Source organism: Peromyscus eremicus, chromosome 10 (genome assembly GCF_949786415.1).
Source record: "Peromyscus eremicus chromosome 10, PerEre_H2_v1, whole genome shotgun sequence".
NCBI classification, from domain to species: Eukaryota; Metazoa; Chordata; class Mammalia; order Rodentia; family Cricetidae; genus Peromyscus; species Peromyscus eremicus.
In genome coordinates, this window is record NC_081426.1 from 46,607,840 (window position 1) to 46,635,653 (window position 27,814).

Sequence of the window (27,814 nt, forward strand, 5' to 3'; positions counted from 1 at the left end):
CAGATGCTTTCCTCTCATTCCCTGCTGTGACTCCCTACCCTCACCCCCACTCCCCACCACGGCCACCAGCTCCAAAGGTGGGTGCTGTAGACTTGGAAGGCGGGGCGTTTGGGGAGGCAAGGTCTCTGAGAATGCTGGGTTCTAGGAAAGAACTGGTTCATCTGAAGGAAAGCAGCTTGAAAGATGTTTTGGGGAAGAGGTCTCAAGTGTGAGGTGGGTACCACAGGGGGTACGCTGATATGAGGAAGGGCACTATCACCCTTTGAAGCAGGTTTAACTTACACCTGTTTACAAGTCACCAGTGTGTACCCTTCAATACCCACACCATGTATTTGGCATGACAGACAGCATGTGTAGGCATCTATACTATGGTATAGGGTGACCATCATCCATTCGTACAATTCTTTACAGTTCCGGATTGTGCTAGAACATTTCACCATGTGAGTTAGGTAAGGGCTCTGGACTATACACTGTACCCATTTAATAGGTGAGGAAACTGGGACTTGGATTAGCTAGCTTGTCTGTGCCAAGTAACAACTAAATGGATGGATAAGCATATCATAATTTTAAAGTGCTTTCAGGTTTCAGAATTGGCATGTTTGGATATAGATTTTTATAATGATAAGACTATGAATCTCCTTCTGTTATCCAGGCTCAGGTTGGCACCAATCATCTAACCTAGCCATGTAAAGGCTGTCGCTGCCCGCCCGCCTGCTTCTTCAGGGCCACTCCTTGCCCATGGTTGGCTCGGTATGAAACAGAAAATACATTGTTTCTTTGGTCTATTTTCTACTGCTCACAATGTAATACCACACACTGGGTTAGTCACAAAGAAAATGTTTATTTTGGTTCAGAGTTCTGGTTCAGAGTTCATCTGATGGCCTTCTTGGCACAGCCCAGAAGTAGTGCTAAGATGTTCCAGAGACACAGCCAAACTGGCTTTTATGGCAGACCCACTCTCCAGATAACCCACTAACCACTAGTCCACTAATTGCATGGGTACATTCATTCATTCATGAGGGCACGGCCTTGTTTAGCTCATAATGCAGATTATAATTTGGCCTGTCTCACTCTGCAGGGTGGGGTGGCTCATGTCTATAACCCCAGCATTTAGGAAGCTGAGGCTGAAGGATTTGGAGTTCAAGGCCAGCTAGGGCTTTGCACTTTTTTTTTTTTAAGATTAAACCCTCTTTCTATATATCAGTGTGAATAATGCAATGATTTTTAGACAGTGCCTCACTCCGTAGCCCAGGCTGGCCTGGAACTTGTGCTCTTTCCTCAGCCTCCAGAGTTGAGCTATACATCTATTTAATCTCTCACCAACATTTGTCAATATTGTAATACAAATACATCATGCAGCAAAGACTGAAGGAAGAGATTCACCCCTAAAAAACCACACACAGACAAATGAAAAGCCCTGCAGTATGCAGAATAACCACTGTGATACTTAAGGAATTATGGGGTGGCTTTAGGGTTAGTAAAATGATGATAGAGCTTCAGAAGCCTGTTCAGTTTGCTTGTTCCCAGCAGGAAAATGTCTCTAGTTTGTCATGAGATGGGATCTCACTGTGTTTCTCAGGGCAACCGCATACTGTGGGGCCTCAAGCAATCTTATGTCTCAGCCTCTCTAGTTACAGGGTTACAGGTGTTCATCACTGTCTGCCTTCTCCATTTTAATATTTTCATTGCATGGTGGGATAAACATTTGTGACACTGTGGTTTGGCTTAGAAGAAACATATTTGGAATTAAACTACAAAGATTGCAGCAGAAAGCACAGATTTTTGATGACGTTTAAACGCCGGAGCCAGACTGCCTGGTTAGATTCTAGCACTTATCGTGACTTTGGGCAAGACGATCTCTATCTCGATTTGCTCATCAATAAAATGGAGATGATAAACTTATCTTGTAGGAAGAAATGAGTCAGTGTGTGGAAAAACTTAACAGTGTCCTTCCTGCACAGAGTAAACAGGCTTCATAGCTATGCTGACCACAGTACAGTTTATGTGACAGCCGGCAATCAGGTCAAGTCTCTAAAGCATTGGAATTGTTCTTCAACCAGACCTCACCCCACCACCCAGTCATGCTTACTCAATGTGTGGTGGTCCATACCTATAATGACCCTGTCTCAACCAAATCCAAATACACAGAATTAGCACAAGACACAATTCTAATTAGTAAAATTTGTAAATTGACCACAAAGGAAATGACCATTCCTAAGATTAGTTAGGGCCTCGTGCCTGGGCAGTCCACACTATCCTCCTCGCAGAGTGACTTCTGTGGCAATGCCCTTGCCCCTGAACTTCATAGTTACATCACTTAAGTATGCATTCCTGATGTTAACATTCAGTTGGGGCTGCTTTGGGGATTTTAAATTAATGGGAGCAATTAGAATCTCTCCTGACTTTGACTTAACTCTGTGTTGGTAAGATGCACTTCCTTTAGAGTAAGTTGTTCGTTTTCTTTGCTGTGTATCATCTGGCTGCTCTGACAACAACGAAAGTTAATCATTTGAGTGTTTCTCGGTTCATTTCTATTTCTGGGATGAGTATCTGAGCGGTTCAGAGCTGTGTTCTTCTGGTCTTGCTTTGTTGATCATATGTACACGTATTTTCTTTGATTTATTTATGACCATTATTACCAGTGACTGTTACCCTCCACTCTGGCTTGCTCATGTGTTCTTTTTTTTTTTAAGTTTCTGGAGACAGGGTTTCTCCGTGTAATCGCTGTGGCTGTCCTGGAACTCACTTTGTAGACCAGGCTGGCCTCGAACTCACAGCGATCCACTTGCCTCTGACTACTGAGAACTGGGATTGTAGGCGTACACCACCACCGTCTGGTTGCCCATGTGTTCTTTCTGTTTAATTTTATACATATGTATGTGACTTATTTATTCATTTATTGAGACATCAACTCTCTCTATTATAGTCCTGGCTGTCCCGGAACTCACTATGAAGACCGGGCTGGCCTTGAACTCACAGAGATCACTACCCTCTACTTCCTAGTGCTGGGACTGATTAAAGCCACACCCCCAGCCTTGTTTAATTTTTTTTGAGACAGTATCTCATGTAGCCCAGACCTGTCTTTCTACATAGTCAAGTATTCCCTTGAGCTCCTGATTCTCCAGCCTCTACCTCCCAGCACTGGAATTAACAGCTGTGCCCAGTACTGGCTTCTCCATTTTACAGGTGTATTCTTTTAATATCTGGAATATTAATGCTCATAGACTGTTGTCTTGCCCCTCTGGATTCATTATGTGTGTCAGGTAAGGGGCAGGGTCCATTCCACTGGTTTTCATTTGATGGTTATCCATTTACTGGAGATTACTCTGCAGGATATCGCTGAGAATCAAGTGTCCCTTTGTACATTTATGGTGTTCGAGACATGGTCACATGTAGGTTAGGCTGGCCTTGGATTCTGATCCTTCTGCCTTTATTTTGTAAGTTCTGAGATTACAGACGTGAGCCACCACACTTGGCTCTGGGTTCTCCTTCACTCCATTCACATACAGGTACTTTTGGGTTCTATGAAGGAAAAGCCTATTAAAGAATAGGGAAAACGTGCCGATATGAACTGGTTACATCTTAACTCAGTCACTTCTTCGTGCTGTTTCTATGCAAGCAAATAGGTCACAAATGGATGTCCTATCCTCGGTCCTATATGAGTTTATATGAGAAATCAAACATGTTCTAATCAGTATTAGTGTGTACATTTTTATAGTAAAAAATCACAATCCAAAAAGCAATGATTTAGAGTGTTTTCATCCCACTGAACTGTCTCTATTTCCCTAAACACCAGCCCCAGAGGCTCAGGTTTTACACTTGTACCAGTTGCACAGAACTATCTTTATGTAGCATAGGGAAGATGGTGTGAGCCTAAATTTCAGATTAGTGACATGATTTACCAAATTCCACCTTATAGTGCAACATTAAGTAAGCCAAGCTGAGCTGGTGTGATCCACATTGGTGATAGATAGTATTTTAGAAGTTTGTATGTAAACATATAAGCTTTATATCATCAAACGAGGATATTCGGTATCTGAGATCAAATGAAACTATCAAATGAAGGCCTTATGGGAGTGTTCTTCTGCGGGCCACATTCTGATAAAGGGAGATGAGAGAGTAGACCCTGCAGAGAAGTAATGCAAGGAACTGCCGCCTAGCAGAGGCAAGCAGATGCCACCCTGGGAGCCATGCATACGCTGTAAAAAGCCTCTTGGACTTCCCTTGTCTACCAGAACATAAGGGAGCCTTCCCAAGGTTTTTGCAGAGCTGGTTTTTCACACTTCACCTGCATTTGGGGGAGTGATTTTTAAAGCTAGGGGAAGGCAGTTAGGTCCCTGCCTCATGAAAGCTTTTAGCCACTGGGAGGCAGATTCGCAGGACGGATGACCAGAGAGTGACTGCCTCAGGAAATCTGGAAACTTAGCGTAGGTGGAATGTGCAGCCTGTCTTGTCCACCGCTGACTACAGGCAAGGCTGAGCTCCTTGAACGTGTGGGGGTGGAATCCCTTTACTCTGGACTCCGTGCTACAAGCTGCTGGTTGAAGAGGTGCTTGTCCAGCCACCAAGCCACTTAATAGGAATGTCTTAAGTCCACCCTAGTGCAAGCATCATCCCTCAGCAGGGCCACTAGGCGGATTAGCTTTCTGCTCTGTCTTCAGCGAGTCCTCCTTTGGGCTGCTGTAGGCAGAAGTGGCATTGTGATCCATTTAATACCTTCCTATTCCTCCGAACACCACAAGCTCCCATTTGAAAGCAAGGGTGGTGAGTTAGCGCATTGAGTGCTATGTGCCACAGCTGCATTCCCGGGTTACACGGGAGGAGCAAACTGGACAGTGGAAAACAAGGGGGCAGAGCGGGGAATTAAAAGCAGGCCGCTGAGCTTCTGAGAGCTTGTCCCAGGGCAGCACTTCAAATACTAGGTAGGGACATTTAGAAATCTGGAGTTGAGGCAGAAAGGAGTGGGCTAGCCTCTGTTTTAGCAGATCTAGAGTGAGTCTCTGCCATCACCCCTACGTCTTAAATCTTGGCTCCTTGACCCGAGGCAAAGCTTTTATGCTCTGATCAGAGGTGATGTCTGTCCGCCGTGTTCAGTACTAGCCCGGGGGCTTCCCACGGCAGATCTCCCGGCCATGTTATAGGGGGTGGAGGTAGAGGAAACCGACTGAAAAGAGCCATGACAAACCCTGGGCTCTCTCACAGTGGAGACAGCAGCCCTTTTCCAAGCCTGCCCCTCAAGACCTTCCCCAAACACTCTTAAGATCCTCGCTGGCCTTGTTCTAAACTGCCCAGTCCAGACAGGTCTCAGGGCAGAGGCACCTCGAACAATCCTGGCTTTGTTGCGAAGAATCAGTCCCTGAATTTCCAGTCTGTGGCTCAGTGTCTAACCTCTTTCCAGCCCCGGGAGACCGGAAGGCTCAGGCTCTTGGGGAGATGGAGTCAGAGGGCAGGGTGCGCAGCTGACCGGCCGGCGTTCGCAGGAACCCCGCTTGGGAGGGCAGCCGGGGCATTCGGGGGCTCGCGGGGCGCCATCCGGGCGCAAGGCCGTTCGGCCGTTCGTACTGCCGGCCCGGTCTGAGGTTACTTCCCGCAGCCCTCGAGGTCGCGATGGGCTCATTAAGCCGGCAGGTAGGCAGTGCCGTGGCGGCGGCAGGCGGTCCTGGAATGTGCGAGGGGCGTGATGACAGCGACTGCCGCCGGCCTCTTTGCGCAACACCTTCTCTGTATATATACCGGGCGCTCAGCTGCGCTCCACCTGGGTGCCTCCTGCAGTCCCTTACCTGCGAAGGGAGCGCTGGTGAGTACACCCGCCCGCCGCTGCTACCGCGCTGCCGGCTGCTTCTGCCCTCAAGGACCTTCACGGAGTTCTTAAGTGACTTCATTCTTTGTAGACGCCCCTCCATGCTCAGCACAAGAGACTTCACTGGCTTCACTGGCTCGGGGCTGCAGAGGAGGAAATAGAACATTTATTTATCTTTCGGAAACTTTCAGATCTTTGCTGTCAGGAACGACTCTTGTTACATGAGTGAGGTGGACATGCCTCACCTGGGAGCTTCTGGGATAGCTGTGTCCGAGTGGCTTGGGGTGGGATCTCTACCCGGCTGGGCTCACTCTTTGAAAGGTCACTTGTGTGACTCCCTTCAGGTCCCTGCCATGCAGTTGCCCTCCTGATGACACTTGGGTCTTTTCTGCAAATTATATGTTTCTGGCTGCTGGAGGATGAGTCGCCTCAAGGGGTACTCAGCTAAAGGCTTCCTCCTCCTCAGATGTGTTGAACAGAACTTAGGATTTGATTTCTGTTTAAGGCAGAGAGTACTAGGGAACAGGGTGTTAGTAACTTGCAGGAAGAATATATGCACAAGGTTGGGGAAACCCAGCATGTTCAGGCCAGAAAGAGGGGAGTACCTGCTTTGAAGTTCAAGTTCCATGGGGGCAGATGCCTGCCATAGGTGCTGTGATTAACTTCTTAAACCTATGCTTTCCTACTTTGGGGGGTCTTCAGGAGAGTTTTTGTGCTGTCATCCTGTGTCCACTTTCCTAACTTGGAAACTGTAACTTGCCCTCTGTTAGGCATTTTCTAGAAAACCTCAGCCTCCCCTCAGCGGCCATTGTTTGGGATTGGGAGACTGTCTTATCTTATGCCAGCTGATAATGACCCTTTGTTTTGTAAACTTGTAAATGGATGGCAAGAAGGGCAGGCTTTATAATAGTTTTAGATGCTCCACGAGTTACCCCTCTCTGCTCCAGCCTCCTCAAGGCTACCACAACTGTGGCTGCTAGATACAAGCCAGGCACAGACTAAACTTATGGATAAAACAGCCTTTGGGGGATGTGGAGTACACTAGCTTTTGATAATGATGGCAGTATGCTTATGTTTACAAATTCAACTTTTTAAACTCCCACAAACAAGGCAGAATATAGTTACAGGTCAGCTACCAAACTCGTTTGCAACCTAAGGATTGAACTCAGAACTTTGTTAGGCTAGGTAGGCACTATGCCACTGGGATACACCACCAGCTTTTGGGTTTTTGAGACGGAGTCTCATGTAGGTCTTGAATCAGTTATCCTCAGGCCTCAGCCTCCTAAGTGCTGGGATTATAGACTTGCCCTACCACACCTGACTAAAAGTTAAAATATAAATACAAACTAAAAGGACACTATGACAGATTGTGTGGGCCCAAATTTTATAGAGATAGACTAAATGTCTTTAAAAAAAAATTCACTAGTATCATTCATATAAGGTCTAATACTGTAGCCACTCTCCACTGTAAGACCCAGAGCAGTTAGTTACCCCCCCCCCCCCGTTTTTTTGAAAAAACTCTTGCTGTAGTCCAGGTCAACCTCAGACATGGCAATCCTCCTGCCTCAGCTTTTGCAATGTTGGGATTTCAGGCATGTAGTGCAACCACCACGTGTCTTCTGATCACACCCCTACCTCCCCCTTCAGGGAGGTATTTTTTCTGATGCTTGAAGGAAGTGAAGGAAAAGCAGCCATTAATTACTCTCAGTGATTTTGCCTTATTTTTTTGTTTTTGTTTCGTTTTTTCGAGACAGGGTTTCTCTGTGTAGTTTTGCGCCTTTCCTGGATCTCACTCTGTAGCCTAGGCTGGCCTGGAACTCACAGAGATCGGCCTGCCTCTGCCTCCCGAGTGCTGGAATTAAAGGCCTGCGCCACCACCGCCCGGCGCCTTATTCTTTCAAAGCATAGGAACTTCTCAGGCCCCCAGAGAGCACTGGCTGCATAGAGTTGAATTGTCTTTGAAGTTGTAGTGATTCTCTGACAGCAATATTTCTGCATCTCAGGTTTCCTTTTGGTATGGCCATAAAGTTAGTACCAAACGGCATAAAACAAATCTCTCCCTCTGCAGAATGGTGTGAGAATTGGTCTCAAAGATCACTGATGGCTGAGTATGGTGATACACACCTGTATGTAGCCCCACTTTTGGAGAGGCTGAAACAGGAGGATTGCCAGAAGTTATGTGCATTATATGGTATATTCTGCACCCCCTCCCCAAAGTGCCTTAAAGTGATTGGCAATTAGATGAGTTGATCAGTGTGCATGACTTACAACATAGCCCAGAAGGTGCTCAATAATCGTTGGCCTGCCTTTCAGCGCCAACCACTGTCCAATCGTCATTCTTGTGCTATAGCCATACCCGGTGTGAGGACACAGGGCCACTGACCTGGGCCATTTCACTTTCTCATTCTTGGGCCTTGGACAGAGAAGCTCAAACATGCAAAGTAAAGGGTATGGGTGACTGCCGGTGCCCCACACTTTCCTGTTTAGTGAGTCCTAGAAGAGCCCCGAAGTTTCCCCTTCTGGGCCTGCCCAGGAGGAATGAGTTCCTCTTGGCATTGTGTGTGACATTGTGAAGTAGAGCCAAGAGCGAGGCTCCCATCCAGCTCCGTAGAGATGGGTCTGGTGTGGGCTCAGGACGTGGGGCCCTTGTGATGATAGTTGTTGGTCTGGCTGGGCAGTTGACACCCTGTTAGATGGAGTGTTTCCCTCTGTGCTTGCTGCTTCTGGTGGGTAGCAAGAGAGTGCAGGAATCCAGTGTTAGGTGGGAGAGTAGGGGGAACAGTGGCATCTGGAGGTAGGAGAAGCCTTTGGAAGGGCCCAAAAGCTAAGGCCCTTTCTTCAGGAAGCAAGTTTGGTGCCTGTCATGTCTCTGTGTCAGTGACCTCAGATTGACACCCCATCCTCTGTCCACCCTTCTCAGTAGACTTACCTGGAGGACTGTTGTCTGAAGACTTTCTTCAGCCAGTCATTACAGAATTCTTTATCACTGTATTTGGGTATCCAATTAGACACAGGAGTGATTCCTGCAGTCACGTTCCTGAGTCCTTGATGAACCAGACTGAGGCTCCTGGTGCTTGAATGTGGGACATGGGACCTGAAGGCTTCCCTATGGCCCCTGGCTGTGAAGTTTATGGTGTATGAAGGTGTAGCTAGAATTTTCTGAAGGCTTCTGGCTTTGAAAGTATATCCTTGGGTTCACAGACACACACACACACACACACACACACACACACACACACACACTGAGCTATGTGACTTTTAGACAAGTTTTTTTCACCTCTTTGCCTTCATTTTGTTGTATCCTGGAAAGAAAAATTCCTTTGTAGGAATAATGTTGCCCCCAGGCAATGGCGTGACTATAATCTGCTTCTTTGGTTCTCTTTGCCTCCGCTTCATTCTGCCTTTGAAGGGTCATGTCACAAAACATCACCCATATTCCTTAGGATCCTTATTGTGCCCAAAGCTGGCAATGGACTCTCTGTAGACCAAGTGGGGCTTAGACTAGTTCATGATGCCACTCACGTCTCCATTTGGGGGCACTCTGCCAGGCGGTACTCAGGCCTTACCGACATGTACTGTCAATTAGTCTTCCTGACAGCTCCGGGAGGAATATGACACTCTTCCATTTCTGAGATGATGAAATTGAAGCCTAGATGGATCTTCAGGGCTGGCCACCCTCTACCACAGCTCTGTCTCACAGCCAGACACTGTAGTCTCCACAGAAGCATTACCTGCAGCGAACTGGAGGGTCCCTGGAGTGATGACCTACCTACTCCAGGGGCCGACTGCAGGGTATTTGCTTGCTCCAGGTCTAGCCTTTGCTCCACAGTTCCAGCTGCAGGCTCTGGGTTACCCTGCAGAGAAGGCTGGGAGAATGGAGCCCGGGTAACTGAGCAGCAGAGTGGCATGGCTGGATGGTTGCCAGATGTCCTGCGTCTCCTACTTTCAGGATACATTATCTGTGGGGGTAAAAAAAGTCAGGAAGGGCATGGCCAGCCATTTTCGACAGCCAGGGCTGGGTGGACTGTGCTCCTAGATGCTTGCCAAGGTGCTAGTGCCAAGTGTGTGGATCTACGGCTTCTTTCCTGATCCACCAGGATATGGCCTAAGTGGTGATGGAGGAGACCGAGTACCTGAATTGCTTCCTATAGGAAATGTTTATGAAGTGTATTGAGTAACTGAGCTCAGGATAAGGTGGTCTCCCATGAAGGAGCACAGGTAATCTACAGAAGTGCTTCTCCTTTTGATGGTTCAAATTCATAGTAAATGGCACTGGAGGTGGAGGTACCACAGACTGGGGACATTCTTTCTGTTTGGGTCCTGGCCAGTCATAGACATCTGGTCACAGAACACATCCTGTAGCTAACAGGGAAGTAACAACCCCAGTCACACCTGACTGCTGTGGTGAGTTCCTTGGCGGGGTGTAGTGGCATCGGGCCACAGTTTCTAGGGATCATTGCTCTAGCCAACAAATCTTGGCCAATCCAACTTGCATATGGCGACGAGGGACAGCCCCCTGTCAGGAAGACTCAGGCTCAAATCGCTACTTAGTCACAATCAACATGGAGCAGTGCATTCCCTCAGCAGGGCCTGAGTGCTGGCTTTTCCACTTGATCGCTGTGTTCATTCCCCTGGGCACTGGAAGAGAAGCCAGCAGTCTCCTGCCCTCTGAGAACTTACATTTTATTTCTGAAGGTGAGGTAAAAGGTTCATGAGGGGAAAACAGTCCCTGCGTTTAAGATTGTTAGAAGTGGGGGATGGCTCTACAAATTTCTCAGTACGCCTCCAGGAATAGAGAGCCCATTAAGTGAGACCCCTTAGCTCCTTGGGTAACCACAAATAGCTCATTGCAATCCCTAAGGCATGTATGTGTGTCCATCCTGCTTTCTATTTTCCTGATCTTGCCATTCTCCTGCACCAGCCTTTCAAATTCCAGGATTACAGGAGTTCACTACCTTGCCCAGCTTAGAGTTGGATTTTTTTTTTTGGGGGGGGGTCTGGAGACCAGTTCTCACTATGTAGTCCTGGCTAGCCTAGGCTGACCTTGAACCTCAGAGATTTAGCTTGCCTGAATGCTGCACACCTGAGTGCTGTGATTGGTGTGAGCTTCGATGCTTTTTATTTCCTCTTTTTGAGACAGGGTCTCACTGGTGCCTTGGCTGTCTCAGACTTGCTATATTTCCCCTTCCTCCAAGTGCTGGGATTACCTGCAGTTTTAATTCTGTAACTCCTAGTGAGACAACAATCTTCTATGATCATTTTAGCAAGGCACTGCATCATCGCAAGGGTACAGTGCTGGACACTGTTCTGAGAAGTCCCATTAGCACAGGTGTGTGTCATTTTGCATACAGGGAAACTAAGACAGAAAGGACTTACCCAATGTCATGGAGGCAAAACTGGATCTTGAACCCAGGAAGTTGCAATCTGAAAATCCAAGTTTCCTCTGGAAATGGTCTTCAGTCCCTTAGGATATTTGACAATGTTTGGATATATTGGAGTGAGGGTCTTGGCATTTAGTAGGGACAGGGCTGATGCTAAATACCCCTCAGGACACAGGACCAACCCCCCCATCAGAGACCTGCACGCCCCAGTTGTCAATGTTTAGGTTAATAAACACCTCAATCCGTGAAAACAGCTTATCTGGAACGTAAATCATATACCAGTCATGGCCTGCCACCCTTTCCCGGTTCCCTAAGTGAAACTGTACTGCAGGGAGACAAGCCATGCTGATGTTACTCCTTAACATTGTGGGTGAGGCTGGGCGGTGGGCGGCGGTGGCGCTCGCCTTTAATCCCAGCACTCGGGAGGCAGAGCCAGGCGGATCTCTGTGAGTTCGAGGCCAGCCTGATCTACAGAGCAAGATTCAGGACAGGCACCAAAACTACACAGAGAAACGCTGTCTCGAAAAACCAAAACCAAAACAAAACAAACAAACAAAAAAAAAAATTGTGGGTGAGGCCCCAACCCGGCAGAACTGTAGAAAGTGCTGTCCTTCGCTGCTAGGCTGCTTCTGTGGTAGTTTTGCCAGCCCTTTTGTGCATAGAGCCCGACTAAGAACGTATATCGGGCACCGGCTTGGCACCGGGTAGCTCTCTGATGCTCATTAAATAGTCCTGGTTATTAGAGATTAAGAGATGTCATAGTGATATGTGCTGGAGTGTACCAGATGAGTCACACCCCTAGCGCGTGCCGGGACTGAGAAGGGCAAGGCCAGAGCAGAGAGGAGGTGGGGTTGAGGATTGAAGCACTGTCCCTATCAGATAGAAGTGGGACCCCAAAGTGGCAGGGAGAGAAGAGAGATCAACTGAGGGCGGTAATGGGCCATAGGATGTTGGGGAAACAGTGTATAGCAAAGCTGTGTTAGGAAGGGTCACCCATGGGGAGACGGGGGCGGGGGGGGGGGCAACACTAGTGAATTTGACTTCTGTTCACTTGGGAGCTGCAGATGGTGGGACATGCGTCCAGGTAGAGCCAGTAGCTCTGGGGGGGGTTGGGAACAGTCGGATGACTTTAAAGGTCTAGAACAGTGATGGGCAAGTGTTACAATCGGGAAAGTTCTGCTGCAGGGAACATGTGTTTTGACGGAAGGGTGAAGGGTTCGCTTAAATTGGGGTGAACCTGAAGTAGAGCCTGCGAGAGTTGTCCAAGAACAGCAGCCTGCAGGTGGAGAGCGCCAGGGAGAACGCAGGTCAAAGGCTCCTCAATTCAAGCGCCTAGGGCAGGAAGCTCTGGTTTCGGCCACGAGTCAGTCTTCCTTCCACCTGCCTTGTGTGCCCAGGAAGGCTGCCACTGACTCCATTTTCCACGTGAGGTGCAGCAGCAAGACGATCAGTCACCTTGCGCTGGACCCTCACTCTGAACCATTTCCTCCTATGTAAATACCATGAGGTCACCTCACAGAGAGCTGGGGGTGTGGCAAACCTATACAATTTTATTATCCCTTTTTGTTGTTGCCCGGGGTCTTGGTCTTAGCCGTGTTAGACAAATGTTGGGCCCCTGAGCCAACTTCCCAGCCCAGTGCGTATGTGCCTGCGTGTTGAGATAGGGTCCTCTAGCCCAGCCTGATCTGGTATCCCCTGTGTAGCCAGGCTGGCCTCAAAATCACCACAAGCCATACACTTGGCTAGAATCAGCCCTTTTAACCAGAAGTTGGATAGATGTGGATATCCCGCCCCCACTCTGAACCCCATGCAATGATTTTGGATCTTAGTTACCCTGGTGCAACCTTGCCAGATTGGGACAAAGTACGCCTCTTATTCATACTAAAGAGTGTTTGCCTGTGTTTGGTTTTCCTGACCACCTTTAATGATTTGCTATCCGTTATACTTTGATCTGCCTTCCTCATTTTTTTAAAAATTTTTACAAATCTGTAAATGACTCGGCAGGAAATACCTTTTTGTCTGTGTTTCCATCTCATTAATGAATATGTATTGGGCCTTATCTCGGGCTAGGCGGAGCTTTGGGCCCTAAGGATGACCCTCTCTTGGTGCTGCCTGTCCTTTGGTAAACAGGAAGTAAAGGTCAGCTGGTTCAGGGAATCCTCTCGAATTGACCAGGATAAGGCAGGTGTTTCTGAGAGCTCATGTTCCTTCTAATTCCCATAAGGGAAATGGGTAAGGCTGAGATGCAGGATGAGTGAAGGTACATTAGCCTCAGGGCCATACACTTTTGAGAGCTTCCATGCTGATCTTACAGCGTCTTCTCCAGTATGGTACATCTTTGTCCGGAGATATGCTCCTTTTCTAGTCCGGGCTGCCCTAGAGCTCCACTACACGACCCAGGCTGGCCTTGAACTCATGGAGATCCTCCATGCCTCAGGCTGCTGAGTGCTGGGATTATAGGTGTGGAACAGCATGCCTAGCTACCACAGCACAGTAGATTACATTCTGCTGGTCACCACTTAATTTGCATATCTCGAATTGCTGATGAGGCTGAACTCTTAGCTGTCTGTACTTCCTTTTCTGTGAATTTTCTGTTCTTTGGATTGTTCTGCTTCATGGTGTCAGGATAGGCTGTGAGCTGTGGCCAAACAGGTGAGCTGGCATTGTAACTGAGAGGGACATTGTGGAGAAAATGGGTTACGAGGAAATCTCTGCAGGGGCCAGAAACAATGCAGCTCTTATAAAAGGGCCATTGATCATGGTAGGGTGACCCAGTGATAGATGCGATTTATCAGCCCTTTGACCTCCTTACCAGTCCCAGAGCTCAAGAAGTATGGAGGAAACCGGTACCGAGTGCTTGGAGGCATAAAGAAAGGCCCTTGGTCCTAAGTCACTCAAGAGTGACACTATCACATTTTCACAGAAGACCCAGATGGTAGGGAAAACAGGTGGGCTGCCTAGGAGTATATACATTATACACTTGCATTAGCATATGTGGATGTCAAGAGCACTGAGTGAGGCTTGGTGCTGATTTACAGTTGAACTTGTCTCAGTGCAACGAGCAGATGGAGTCCATTGGTACAAACACCTTTCCTGCTTCCCATTCCTAAGTAGAAGATTTGCAAAGGAGTGACTTCTTCTCAGGCAACTGTTACATCAGTGACAACATCCTTAAGCTCTGTCTTCTCTTTCGCAGATCATGGCTCCTTGGCCCGAGTTGGAAAATGCCCAGCCCAACCCCAATAAATTCATTGAAGGGGCCTCAGGTCCACAGTCTAACCCAGTAGCCAAGGAGAAGGAGGCCAGCAAAAGTAAGTGCTCCTCACCAACTGGGGGCAGGCCCCCTTGGAGGATCCCCACCCCCACCCTCGCCCCCGAGATTCAGCTCTCATTGCTCACGGCCTTTGCTGCTTGTTTGAGCAGATGACAGTGGGGCTCCTGTAACCAAGATTGAACTTCTACCCTCCTATTCCACCGTGGTCCTGATAGAGGAGCCCGCTGAGGGGAGTGACCCCTGGGACCTGCCTGAACTCCAGGACACCGGGATCAAATGGTCAGGTAAGTGGATGTCCAGCATCCAGCAGAGACCTGCAAGAAGGACATAGTCAATCTACAGCATTTCCCTAAGTTATCTAAAGAACGATAGCTTGGGGACCCTTTGTTCCTTCAAAGTACCAGGGACCAAGGCCGGAACAGATTCGGTGTATGCTGGTAGGTTGTAGATTTCGTAAGAGGTACTGAGAACACAGCCAGCGAAGCTGGGGTGACCGTGAGCTTATTTCTCTTCCAGGTGTGGGGTTCCGATCAGCCTGTGGACCAGTCAGCTAGGATAGGCTTGGGTGGTGGGAAGGGAAGGGAATGAGTAGGAGAGGCAAGAAGACGCTATTGTAGATTAGCTGGATGGGTAAGGCCCGGGCCCTCACCAAACTGCAGCTGTGATTCCAGGGGTTATCTGTGCTGCTCTCAAGGTGCTTTGTGGAGCCATTGCCTGTGACCCTGCATCGGGTGGCAAGTAACTACCTGCTCCCTCAGTGACATTGTGGTTCTTCACTTGAACATCCCTTCTAGTCTGCACAGCGAGCTCCCCCTCCCCCCTGACTCTAGAAGCACTCGGGAGGGTCCAGTGAAATGCATCATCCTAAAGAGAACGGCCAGGAAACCTGCGGCAGTGGAAGCTGCCCCGTTTCCAGGCCTTGATATAGGAGCCAGTGGCAACAGGAGGTAGAGCTGGGAGCTCCCTCGCCAAACATCACTGTTCCAGCTGGAAAGATTCTAACTGTTGTGCATTCCTTCCCGCATCCCCCCACAGAGAGAGACACCAGAGGGAAGATTCTCTGCGTTTTCCAGGGGATTGGGAAATTCATCCTTCTCCTGGGCTTCCTCTACTTGTTCGTCTGCTCCTTGGATATACTCAGCAGTGCCTTCCAACTGGTTGGAGGTAAGGACCTCGCCGAGGCCTTGAGGGCTGGAGGTGGGTTATTCATGTCGGGTGGACGCAGCTCACAGGCCTTCACACGCTTCCACATGGTTGGGTGTGTGTGAGGGCAAACCTGACAGGCAGCTCAGATGTCCCCTATCATGGAGAAGAAGATTGTAACTTCTAAGTGGCTTAGGTGGCTTAAGGCAGGAGCCAGGGCTGGAGCTGATCTTGGCTGTTAGAATCCTTTCTATTGTACCCAGCAGGAAATTGCTTGACTCCTTTTATCTGGGGATCCCTGCTGTCTCTAGGCTTCTGTCTAGAGAGTGGGGAAAACAAAAACAAAAACAAAAAACCTCACAGGCCAAAGCAAGTAGGAAAGATAGATCAAAGCTGGCTAGGAAGACCCCACAGTAGATGCCTTCCCCGGCCTGAACCCAGGACACAGAGGCTGGTGTTCCCGAAACCCAGAAGTGAAGTGGCCATGTGTGCTCAATTAACTTGGGGCCCTTCTGACAACAGATAGATAGCACCCTGAGTGGCCCTGTCTGGAATAGTCCTTCCTAAAGTCCCTCCCTTTTGTAAGAGAGAATTAAGGCTCAGAGGTCACTAACTAACCAGACTTTAAACACAGCCAGAGCACAGATCAGGATCAGGGGGTCACAAAAGCCTGTGGGGTTCTGCTCTCTTGCTGCCTTGAGCTAAATAAATAGAAATTTAAAAGTCTAGTTTTTTATTTGTTTTTGATTTTGAGACAGGGTCTCTATGTAGCTCTGGCTGTTCTGGAACTCCGTATTTAGACTAGGATGCCTTCTAACTTTCAGATCCATTTGCCTCCAATAGGATTAAAGGCATGCTCCACCACATTCTTTCTAAGCCTGTTTTAGAACAGGGTCTCACTATTTCTGGCTAGTTTGGAACTCACAGGCATCCTCCTGTCTCTGCTTCTTCCCAAGTTCTGGGCTGAAAGGGATGGGCCACCATGTCCAACTGAGCTGATCTTTCTGACCTAAGAGATTTAGGTCAATTGTTAGAGGTAAATTGACCATCGAATGTGATAAATCTCACTGACCCGTGGGAACATCCATAAGAGGCTTGGCTTATGATAATGATGATCTGGACAATTTACATCCAGTCCTTCTGTAGGCATCCATCATAGAATTGGTTGGGGAAGGACTGAGGGTCACATAGGTACACTCCCAGAGAAACCTCTGGAATTCAGTGATGAGAATAGCTGGAGGTACTAGAGAATAGATGAGAGAGAATAGAGAATAGAGAACAGAGGAATTAGGATTTATACTAAGCCCAGAGAAGACTGGAAGGCTGGCTGACTAAAGAGGTTCAAGGTAGGAAGCTGTAGAGTGAAGTTAGGATAAGACCCACGGCTGAGGATGGAGGTAAACGGGGTCCAAGACGTGGACCTGGAGGCTCACATTGACAGACAGCTTCCCTCTCCGGACAACCCAAGGAGAAAGAATGGCAAACAAGACCCACAGGCCCAGCTGAGCTGGAGTCTGGGCTCCCACTCCACAGACAACTGGCCTTGTGTGGACCTTATTTAGGACTGGGTACCACCCCCCCCAACCCATCCTCACATGACCATCATTTGTTCTTCCAGGGAAAATGGCCGGACAGTTCTTCAGCAACAACTCCATCATGTCTAATCCCGTGGCTGGGCTAGTGATTGGCGTGCTGGTGACCGTCATGGTGCAAAGCTCCAGCACGTCTTCGTCCATCATTGTCAGCATGGTTGCTTCCTCACGTGAGTTGGACTTGCTCTGATTCTATCTAGGTCACGTCACAATTAACTCCCTTCCCATCTTTTTTTCTTACGCCAGTATTTTAGCCAAAACTAATAAGACTTTTTCTATATTGTGAATTTGAGGCCAGCCTACGCTACACAACACAATGACTCATGAGCCTTTATGCCACATACGGTGTCCTTATCAACCATGGGACTCATCCATTCCTTTATTCACTGACTGATTCCTAGTGTCCTGTGAGATGATTTGACGTCCGTCTTAGAAGACAGGGCAATTTTAAAGCAAGGACCATAGGGCTTCAGGGGATCAGCTAGTGCCCTAAAATTACATCAAGAATGGGGTTCATACAGATTCATCGACTCCCCTTTCTGGATTTTAATAGCTGTGTACTGTTATGTATGACACTAAGCCCCCCCCCCCCCCCAGAATCTGAGAGCTGCTTTCTAGAATAATCATTCATCCCACATTGGGATGTGTGGAACATGGCTCTCCTGCCTTGTAGGCTGCCCCACAGTTCTTTTCTTCTCTCTGCCCTTCAGTGCTGACCGTGCGGGCTGCCATCCCCATCATCATGGGGGCCAACATCGGAACCTCCATCACCAATACTATCGTGGCCCTTATGCAGGCAGGAGACCGGAATGAGTTCAGAAGGTAGGCATCTCGGGGCAGGCTTTTTGTGCCCACCGGGTCTGTCGTTGGAGTCCGGGCCTTTATCTACCTAGTCATGAAGCTGTGCTCGGAGGTTTACCCAGAAGGAGCCTCAAGAGTCCAGTGAGGGTTGGGAAGCCTAGTTGATTAAAATCCACTTACTGATCTGCAGAGCTAGAATAATACTATCCAGCACCACTAGGTTATTGTAACGATTAAACAGCCATGCAAACAAGCACCTGGCACCGAATCAGGGTGCATGAAAGGTAAGCACTAGCTAGACATGTACTGCTGGGTGGTGGCATTAAAACAAGCGCAGGCTTCACTGTCTCACTTAGTCATAGATAATTATAACTTCCTAAAACTTCCATTTGGGGCTAGCTCAACCAACACTACCTCTTCACCTGGAAGCCGGCGCAGGCAAATATAGTTAGTCTATGATGTATAAGATCCGAAAATAGCGCAGTTGGAAATAGGCAAAGGGAAACCCTCTTAAAATGTTAACGTGGGAATTAAGCCCGTTCCCCAGCTTTTCTAACCAGTGATAGACTCTTACCAGAGCTTATTAAAACACAGAAGAAGCAATTCCCAGCTTGTCTATGATGCCATCGTGGTGTGGTCAAGCAGCTGACATTACAGCGGGGTGTCGGGAGACAGGTCATGTTTGTGTGTCTGCTGGCGAATCGACTATCACCATGGTCCATCTGCCTGAGCCACCTCATTTGGCTCCTGATGACATGTCTTGATGGACGTGATAATACACATTATTAAGGCAGGCGCTCTCTAATTTGATCTTCTCATCAAGCCAGACAGCCTGCTCTATTCCCCATCATACTCATCTTGAAGCCAAAGGAGACGAGGTGATGTCATTGACTGGCACAGGCAGGACTCCAGTTAGTCCTGGAAAATTTGGGATCATCTTAGGATTACTTACACCGATTGCTGCCTTGTAGCCTAAGATCTACTGAGGTACCTGTACGCTTGGGTATAACTGACCTACATGCCCCTTACTATTTCAGTACGCTTTCCATAACCAATATTGGTTGTGGGATTGGTTGTGTGTAACATCCTTCTCAAAGGTTTGGATTATTGCCTTAGATAGCTACAATAATTACTATATCGAATGTTTATAGGGCTCCTGCACATTTTACTGAGCACCAGAAAATGTTTGAATCATTTTCTGTTTCATCAGTAGTGTATGCAAGTCTCTTAAATTGCCTTCTCCAGGACGAATGAGAGTAGCTAATACCATAGAGCAAACATCGGAACTTGCAATGCATTTCTTTTACTAGTAAATTAGTATTTCCCCATCTGCTTATCAAGTGCTTCTCTCTTGAAGGAGAGTGTCATAGACCAAGTACACCCAGTGGTAGGTATTTTCTGACTTGGAGATATTTCCAGAAGGAACATTTTCAATTTTCATTGAGGAAAAAGCCTACAGCAGTATTTTCTGCCTGACTTGGGATAGTTTCTTAATTTGAAAGTTATATGTCTCAGAATTTTGAGGATTTTTAAAGGTTTAGAATTTGGGGGCTGTTAAGATGGCTCAAGTACTTAGATCCTCTTCAGAGGACCTGGGTTTAGTTCCCACCACCCATATGGTACAACTGCCTGTAGTTCAAGTGTACAGGCTTCTGGTGGGCTCCTGTACCATTGTAGTGCATGTACACCGAGGCGCACACGTGCAAGTTGGTAAGAAGATCCTGATTGTCTGCTCTTCAATTTTCAAAGGTCAGATTGCTTTCCAAGCAGTTGAAAATGGTCTAAGCACAGTTGAAGAGGTGGCTCAGTGCTTCAAAGCACTTACTGCTTTTGTAGAGGAACAAGGTTTGAATCCCAGCACCCATACGGTGGGTGACTCTAAACTATATATATAACTCCAGTTCCAGAGGATCCAGCAAACACAGAAGTGGTGTACACACAAGCATGCAGAGAAAACATTCACAATAATTTTAAATTCAAAAATTATTAGTGTACTTGCCTGTATGTATGTATGTATGTATGTATGTATGTATGTATGCACCACATGCATGCTTTGCTGACACTGGGGCTGTGGGCTCTGGGAATTGAACCCAGGTCCTCTGGAAGAACAGACAATGTTGAGCCATTCTTGAGCCTTAAAAATTGGGGAATGGAGGGCTAGGGGGTGGTCTTAATGCAATTCTGTTAAACAATGGTTGTTGGGATCCTAGCTCTCAAATACTATACTGGCTGACAATATCCCACTAGACCAACTCACTACCTGTGTGTACTCCTGGGTGGATGACAGCAAATACAATGCCCAACTGTCCGGCATCACCTCACTCAGAATATAATATTAGTGGCGGCTTCTGTCCCTTAGGGCATTTGCAGGGGCCACTGTCCATGACTTCTTCAACTGGCTGTCTGTGTTGGTGCTCTTGCCCCTGGAGGCTGTCACTCACTACCTGGAGCTCTTGACCAACCTTGTGGTGGACACCTTCCCCTTCAAGAATGGAGAAGATGCCCCTGACATTCTGAAAGTCATCACAGACCCCTTCACAAAGCTCATCATCCAGGTAAGGGCTATGCTATACAGCCCTCGTCTCCAGAGGCTAGGGACTAGAACAAAAGCTGTGGGTGTAGTTGTGAGTGAGTGTCACCTTTATTTCCTTGACATCAGCCTGGTTTGGCCTCTTTATTATTGGGTTAGGTTACTGATCGGGTGAGGTTAGGGGTGATGAGCACTTCTGAGTGAGCATTTGTGGCCACATTTTCCCTCCATTATTGTCAACACAGCTTATTGATGGTTACTGTCCTTCTCACCTGAGACCAATCATGCCCTATGGTCCTTGGTGTCTGTCCTAGATATTGATAGAGAAAAGGCCAGCTGGGACTTGAACTTAGACAGCAGGTGTCTACAGCCTACTGGCTATTAGTGTGCCCTTGCCATACAGTCCCCCTCGGAGTATCTGCCAATCTCTAGGGGATAATGCTCTTCTCTTGGAAGGTTATGATTGGGTGGCGGGGCTAGAGGTCTTTGCACACAGTGAGTGGATTGGCTCACAGTCACGGCCCCGAACACACACACTTCAAAGTCCCCTGACAGCCACCACATCTGTTAAGCATCACTACCAGGATGTGCTGACCCTTCTCCCCTATTGATCCCCTCAGCTGGATAAAAAGGTCATCCAGCAAATTGCAATGAGTGACCCAGAAGCCCAGAACAAGAGCCTGGTCAAGATCTGGTGCAAAACCATAACCAATGTGGTAAGTGTCAGGAATGTCATGGGGCAGGTGGTGGGCGATGATGGATGAGTAGGTGTGCCACCCGAAGGGTTCAAAAGCAGCAAATAAAAAGTCAGTAGGGGGAAAGAAATGAGGCTCCTGGGAATCCAATCTGGCCCCTTCCTTTCGGGGAGACAGCCGTCTCTGCTTCACAGTCCCTGGCCTGGTGTAATGCTGCGTCTCTCACAGAAGGCTGGCTTGTTTCTGCTGCCTCTTTGCTCTTGTTTTGGAGATCACGAAGTCTATGCCCCACGGCACAGATGCAGGCAGCAGGGGCATCTCAATGTTCCAGACTCTTCTTCCTGAGGAGGCACACATATTATATTATATTGCAACTCTGAAATAGGAAACTTACCCAACTTGCTATGCAGCGTGGGTGTGGCTTTCCCTTAATTCTTGGGTGTGTGTGTGTGCACACACGCATGTGCACGTGCATGTGCACAAGGCAGTTGATAAAATAACAACCTGATTTTATCCCAGTGGTTCCAAGCGATTTTCCACTAACTCTTCAAGGGGAGGAAGGCATCCCTATGATGGAGTCATTGCATAAGACCCAAGGGTAATGTCCCCCTCAGTCCCCACTTTGTCTGTTGGTCCCCACCATGGACACTTCTCATGTTTGTCATTTAGACTCAGATGAATGTCACCGTTCCCTCATCCGATAACTGCACCTCTCCTTCACATTGCTGGACTGATGGCATACAGACTTGGACCCTCCAGAATGTCACCCACAAGGAAAACATTGCTAAATGTGAGTGGGAGTTGGCCGACTGGCCACCTGGGTGGGTAGTCTAGTGACACAGGAAAGAAAGAAAGAAAGATTAGCCCAGGCCTTTTGGTGACTCTATACCACCCAAAAAAACTTGTGATGAGATTCTACCGCTCCCTTGGTGTGCCTAAGTATCCCTTTGTCAATCAGTCAGGGGTAATTGGTGCCTGCTTTGATTATGTGGGGTCTATTCATTCAGTGAGTTCCCATCTGAACAAGGCACTGAGCCCACCTGACACTCCCATATTTAGGAAGACTTTCTTCCTTTTAACCTATCTGGAATCCCGGTTCCTCCCTATCCCATCACCATGAATGCTGAGCACTGAGTACCTTGATACAGTGTGATTCTTTCCACAGAATCAGGTGAACTTGTCACCCTAATCCTGGAGTTGCTACCTGTCAGTAGAACTGTGCTTCCCTGGATTTGTCACAAGGATATATTGGAAGGACTTTAGTTAGTAATGCCTCCAAATGCATTGTAGTAAAAATCACGCGGGGACCAGTGATAGAAGAATTGGGCTGGACATCTGGGCCTGCCCATCACAAGCTATGATTTAAGGACCTCACTTCACCACCTTCCATTCCCAGGAAGTATAACTTGTTAACACACATTGGGGTCAGAACCGGTGGTACCTGCCTGTAATCACAGGAGGTTGATGTAGGAGGGAGGATCAAGCTATTCTCCAGTTTTTGGAGACTAACTAGCCAGGACTATACCAGATCCTGTTTCAACAACAAAAACCAGGGGCTGGAGACATGGCTCACAAGTTAAATTCACATACTGTTCATGCAAAGAGCTGCATCAGGTGGCTTACAACCACCTGTAACTGTACTTCTTCACGCACGCACGCACGCTTTAAAATGTTTTTAAAGCTTGTTTTAAAACAGCTAGCAAACAACACTGTCTCAAGGCAAACTTGAAAGAAGAACATTGTTAGCCTGAGCTCCCAAGTGTCCGACTGACACTCATTGTTTCTATGAAAAAGAAGGAACAGACGCCAGTCTCCGGACAAGGCATCCCCTGCCATCTGACAAGGCTTTTTGTGTTTCTTTAGGCCAGCACATCTTCGTGAATTTCAGTCTCCCAGATCTTGCTGTGGGTATCATCCTGCTTACCGTCTCCCTTCTGGTCCTCTGTGGCTGTCTGATTATGATAGTCAAGCTCTTGGGTTCTGTGCTCAGGGGACAGGTCGCTGTTGTCATCAAGAAGACACTTAACATGGGTAGGTCCAACACTTCAGCTCTGTTCTGACCTTTTGGGGATGGCTTTGTGTGGACAGCTGAGTGGGGCTCTCCGATTTTCGTCTTGCCATTTCCTGTATGTGGAACTCATTCTTGGATCCACTGAGCTGCAGTGGTTAAGCTGTTATTTTCCCTGGAAATTGTCTGAGATGTCCCATGTAGGTCAGGGAGGGGAAACAGGTACAGGTTCCCATTGCAGGGTGGGTAAGGCCCTGAGAAAGAGCCAGAGGGTTCAGCCTTCTCATGGCCAGGACTGTAGAAGTACCCAGACTATCACAGATCTGCTCTTAGTAGCTCTTAGGGAAAGGGAAATTGGTATCTAGGCTAGCCCACATTTATCCTCATTTCTCCTGGGGCTCTGGAGAACTATGAAGCTCACACTGTTCCAATAGGAGCTAGTAAAGTACCCCACCCAATGAGCATGAAAACGCCATTCCTCAAATCTCAATGTGGCCATGAAATGCATCCCAGGGCCTTCTTGAGAGGGAGCCCTGTGCTTAGGTGTTAACCAGGGGCCTAATTCCATGAAGAGTTCATAGCTCATCTCTGAATGTGAAATGATGCCAGACCGGGCTACGGAAGGGGACAGGGTATTCCTAAGTCCCCCTCTGTCTGTCTGTGTTTGTCTGACTCTCGACCATATCCTTGGCTTACATGTGAATTTGCAGAATGATCTAGGTTGGGGAAGGAACCTGACAATCTCAGATCATGTGCAGAGTACAATCCTTTGCCTTAGCCTCTGCTCCTGGGTCCTCAGGAAGTGCCAGCCAGGCCTCCCCGTCCCCCTCCCCCCCATGCCATCCCCAGGACTTGTGACATACCTTTCTCTGTGTCTTCCAGATTTCCCCTTTCCCTTTGCCTGGTTGACTGGTTACTTAGCCATCCTTGTGGGGGCAGGCATGACCTTCATCGTGCAAAGCAGCTCCGTGTTCACTTCCGCCATGACGCCACTCATTGGTGAGTTTTTGTCCCAGGGTTCTCCCTCGGGTCCCCATTGTCTCTTCCCATGGTTACTCGGGCCCATGCCCTGCGTTCTGTGCTTTCTCACCAGGTATTGGAGTAATCACCATCGAGAGGGCGTATCCACTCACGCTGGGCTCCAACATTGGCACCACCACCACCGCCATCCTGGCGGCCTTAGCCAGCCCAGGTAGCACCTTGAGGAGTTCTCTCCAGGTCAGTACCTGCTGCTGGGCTCTGGGTGGGATACAATCCATCTGTGGTTTTGCAAACCAGTGGTTTGTTTTATTTATTTATTTTTTGAGTTTTGAGTCAGAATCTCACGGAGTCCATGTTGGCTCCAAACTCATAAAAATGGCCTTGAGAACTCCTGTGACCTCTTGTGTGCTGGGATTAAATGCACACACCACCACACCCAGCATGCAGACTATTTTCTCATATATAACATGCCTTCTGTGTTATAGCCAAAAGGCAGAACAAGGAAAGATGCTGGGAGATGCCACAGGGAGCCAGGAGTGAGGACAGTCAAAGCTATGGGTTCCTAAGAGGCAGGTGTCTAAAACACCTCTGCGGAGACACTAGAGGCCCAAGGCATGGTGAAGCAGCAGGCAAGGCCATGTTAGGTGACACCTTCTGACCCAAAGAGCTGAGCTATTCCGAGGAGTCATTTGCTTCCTTCCATTATCCAAACAGTGAAGTAATGTGTGTTCACGGAATATAAAGCTCTGCACAGGCCCAGCCCATGCACACACACTGGAAAGACACTGGGTGACCTCTGTTTCTCCCCATCCCCCTAACCCTTCTCTCCGACATCCTCGATTTCAGATTGCCCTGTGCCATTTTTTCTTCAACATCTCCGGAATCTTGCTGTGGTACCCCATCCCGTTCACCCGCCTGCCCATCCGTCTGGCCAAAGGCCTGGGCAACATCTCGGCCAAGTACCGCTGGTTCGCCATCTTCTACCTCATCTTCTTCTTCTTCCTGACCCCGCTGACGGTGTTTGGCCTGTCCCTGGCGGGCTGGCCGGTGCTGGTGGGCGTGGGTGTGCCCATCGTCCTGCTGCTGCTCCTGATCCTGTGCCTCCGGATGCTGCAGGCCCGCTGCCCGCGCTCCCTGCCTCTGAAGCTCCGGGACTGGAACTTCCTGCCCCTGTGCATGCACTCTCTGAAACCCTGGGACAACATCATCTCCCTGGCCACGACCTGCTTCCAGAGACGCTGCTGCTGCTGCTGCCGCGTGTGCTGCCGCGTGTGCTGCATGGTGTGTGGCTGCAAGTGTTGCCGCTGCAGCAAATGCTGCAGGGACCTTGAGGAGGGGGAAGAGGAGCAGGACGTCCCAGTCAAGGCCTCTGGGGCCTTCGACAATGAAGCGATGAGCAAGGAGTCCCAGGATGAGGGCAAGGGTCAAGTGGAGGCCGTGGGCATGAAGGCCATGTCCAAAACTACGGTGTTCTAGGGGCAACCTAGGAGTCAGGGGAGAGGAGGACCTCAACCCTGTGGGATCCACCCCTCCCAGGGCTCTTGCCACCTCACCAGGGTCCCTGAGGAGAGACGGAGTTGACATCAACTCTAGCTCTCCCTTCCACCAGAGCTTCCGCCTGTAGGTGAACTGGACCTTTCTTGTCCCGATTCCCAAGCGCCTGCCTCTCAGAAGACAAGAGTACACAGATTTAGACTGCGAATGTGGCCCCACAGATGACAACATCCACTTCTTGTCTAAGACTATGCTTTCAAAAGGCCATCCTCACCCAGAGGACAAGTGTTAAAGGAGGCACTAGGGCAGGTTCCGGAAAGGGGCCTATGGAAGACTGTATGTAAATATATGTACAAAGCTGACCTTTCTTGGTATAAAGCTTCAACCGCTTTTTCTTTTCTTTTCTTTTCTTTTTTTTTTTTTTAATCAAAGTCTATTCCCCACTACCCAGTAGCTCCTCCTAGGCATCCCTGCCCCAGACCAGCCAGTTCAGACAAGATGAAGTAATTGTTTGGAGGCCATAGATAGGTGTGATCCTTTCTAGTTTACATCACAGGACAACCCATTCTCCACCAGGGCTTTGGCTAGATGGGTATGGCTAGTCCAAGCAGTTGACCACAGTGGTCTCATCCTCAGCTTTCTGGGATGGGGGGGGGTCACACCTGACTAGGGGTTCATGACATGCTGGGCTCACCCATTGGTTTGCACGCCTACGATTCTTCACTAAACTCCTAGAAGCAAATTGTGAGGCATTGTGGCTGCAGACCAATGGCACTCTCTTGGTCAGGTAGCGATGTTACTGACGGGGTTTTACAGCCCTGTGTCCCGAGTCCTCTCTGCTTCATCCGGGATCATCTGCCTGTGAAGGGTCCTAGTTGGTCCATTTCTTTTGTGTAAGGAAACTTTCTGGGCCGGCTTTGGGTGGCCTGATTCATCCATCCACTTTCCCTCCCCGTCATGTATTCACTGGGATCCTTCCCAGCTTCCACAGGTCAGCTCTGTCCGGCCTCCCTTCCACACCTACAAAGCTCCAAGGGAATTCTCCGGAGGGAGGAGATGGGGAGTGGCTAGACACCCTCAAAATCATGGTGAAGCTCAGAGTTCATGGGTGAACTCTGGATAAAGGGGTGAGCTCCTATTCACACCAGATAACCTTTACTGTGCCTTTTAGAGCCCCCCGCCTTTTTATTCCTACCACAGCTTTTCAGCCATCACCCCCCTAAAAAAACAAGCCTCAGCTTGATTCAGGTGAGGCAGTGTGACTGTACCACAAGGCTGCCCTCCACATCCTCTCCCAACACACTCTTCACCATCTGAACAGGCTGAGATGCCAAATTGAGCCCTTCTGTAGATAAAAGTTCCCAAACAGCCATTTATGTGGCATATTTATAGCCCTGCATCTGTACAGAATACTCTGTAAGTTATATAGTACATAGTGATATATTTTATAGTGTCTCATTTGGAAATGAGGCAGGGTTCTTTTATGTACTGTGAAGAACAGAAAGAGCACCTTTGTATATTTTGTAATACTGCCTTTAAACACGCCTCTGAGGCCACCCTCGCTCTGCCCCCTGTAAATATGTATGTTACACCCCAGGAGGTGGCTTTGACTCTGTTGATTTCTTAAAAAATGGGATCCCAGTACCTGTGTTAATTGTATTTTTTTAAACTGGTTGAGGAAAGAGAAATAAAAGAATCACCCCCCCCCCCCAAGTGTGTTGCTTCCAATTATGGGATGCTAAAGGCCTGGGCCATCTTGGCTTACTCAAATCCCACCACGTGCCAAAGGGAAGCTACATAGTTTGTGGAGTCCTCCGTGTCTTAAGGACACAAAGAGGACTTAGCCCCAAATTCACTTTTCTCTTTTCCAGGTTGCAGGGATCAGCTAATGAGAGCTATGCTAAGTAAATCATAGATTTTATGGTTATGAACATTACCAGGTTTGGAGGCAAGGAGTATAACCCATGCGGAATCTCTGGAAGCTTGTGCAGGCATTTCATTCTCTCAAGAGTGGACCTGACTGGAGACTGTACCGTCTGCACTTTCTACCAGTGCTCTGCACCTTAATAATAAGGAAGGGTTGAAAGGAGAGGAAACGGGAGGGGCCACTTCACT

The 27,814-nt window shown here is 48.4% G+C and overlaps 1 protein-coding gene across 1 annotated transcript; it reads left to right on the forward strand.

Annotated features, from left to right (window-relative positions):
* Window positions 1-5,536: 5,536 nt before the first annotated feature.
* Window positions 5,537-26,099, forward strand: Slc34a2 (solute carrier family 34 member 2). Its single transcript, XM_059275053.1, has 13 exons — window positions 5,537-5,797; window positions 14,378-14,492; window positions 14,605-14,739; window positions 15,491-15,619; window positions 17,217-17,360; window positions 17,901-18,012; window positions 20,351-20,546; window positions 21,142-21,237; window positions 21,886-22,006; window positions 23,080-23,247; window positions 24,107-24,223; window positions 24,318-24,442; window positions 25,052-26,099. Exons 1-13 carry the CDS (start codon window positions 5,681-5,683, stop codon window positions 25,679-25,681), a joined length of 2,205 nt encoding a protein of 734 aa, XP_059131036.1. The 5' UTR covers window positions 5,537-5,680; the 3' UTR covers window positions 25,682-26,099.
* The last annotated feature ends 1,715 nt before the right edge of the window (window positions 26,100-27,814 follow it).

Coding starts and splice junctions, on each gene's coding strand:
- Slc34a2 (XM_059275053.1), top strand. CDS start 5,681: ATGACAGCGACTGCCGCCGGCCTCTTTGCGCAACACCTTCTCTGTATA. Junction 18,013..20,350: donor GACCGGAATGAGTTCAGAAG/GTAGGCATCTCG, acceptor TCTGTCCCTTAG/GGCATTTGCAGGGGCCACTG. Junction 24,224..24,317: donor CGCCATGACGCCACTCATTG/GTGAGTTTTTGT, acceptor CTTTCTCACCAG/GTATTGGAGTAATCACCATC.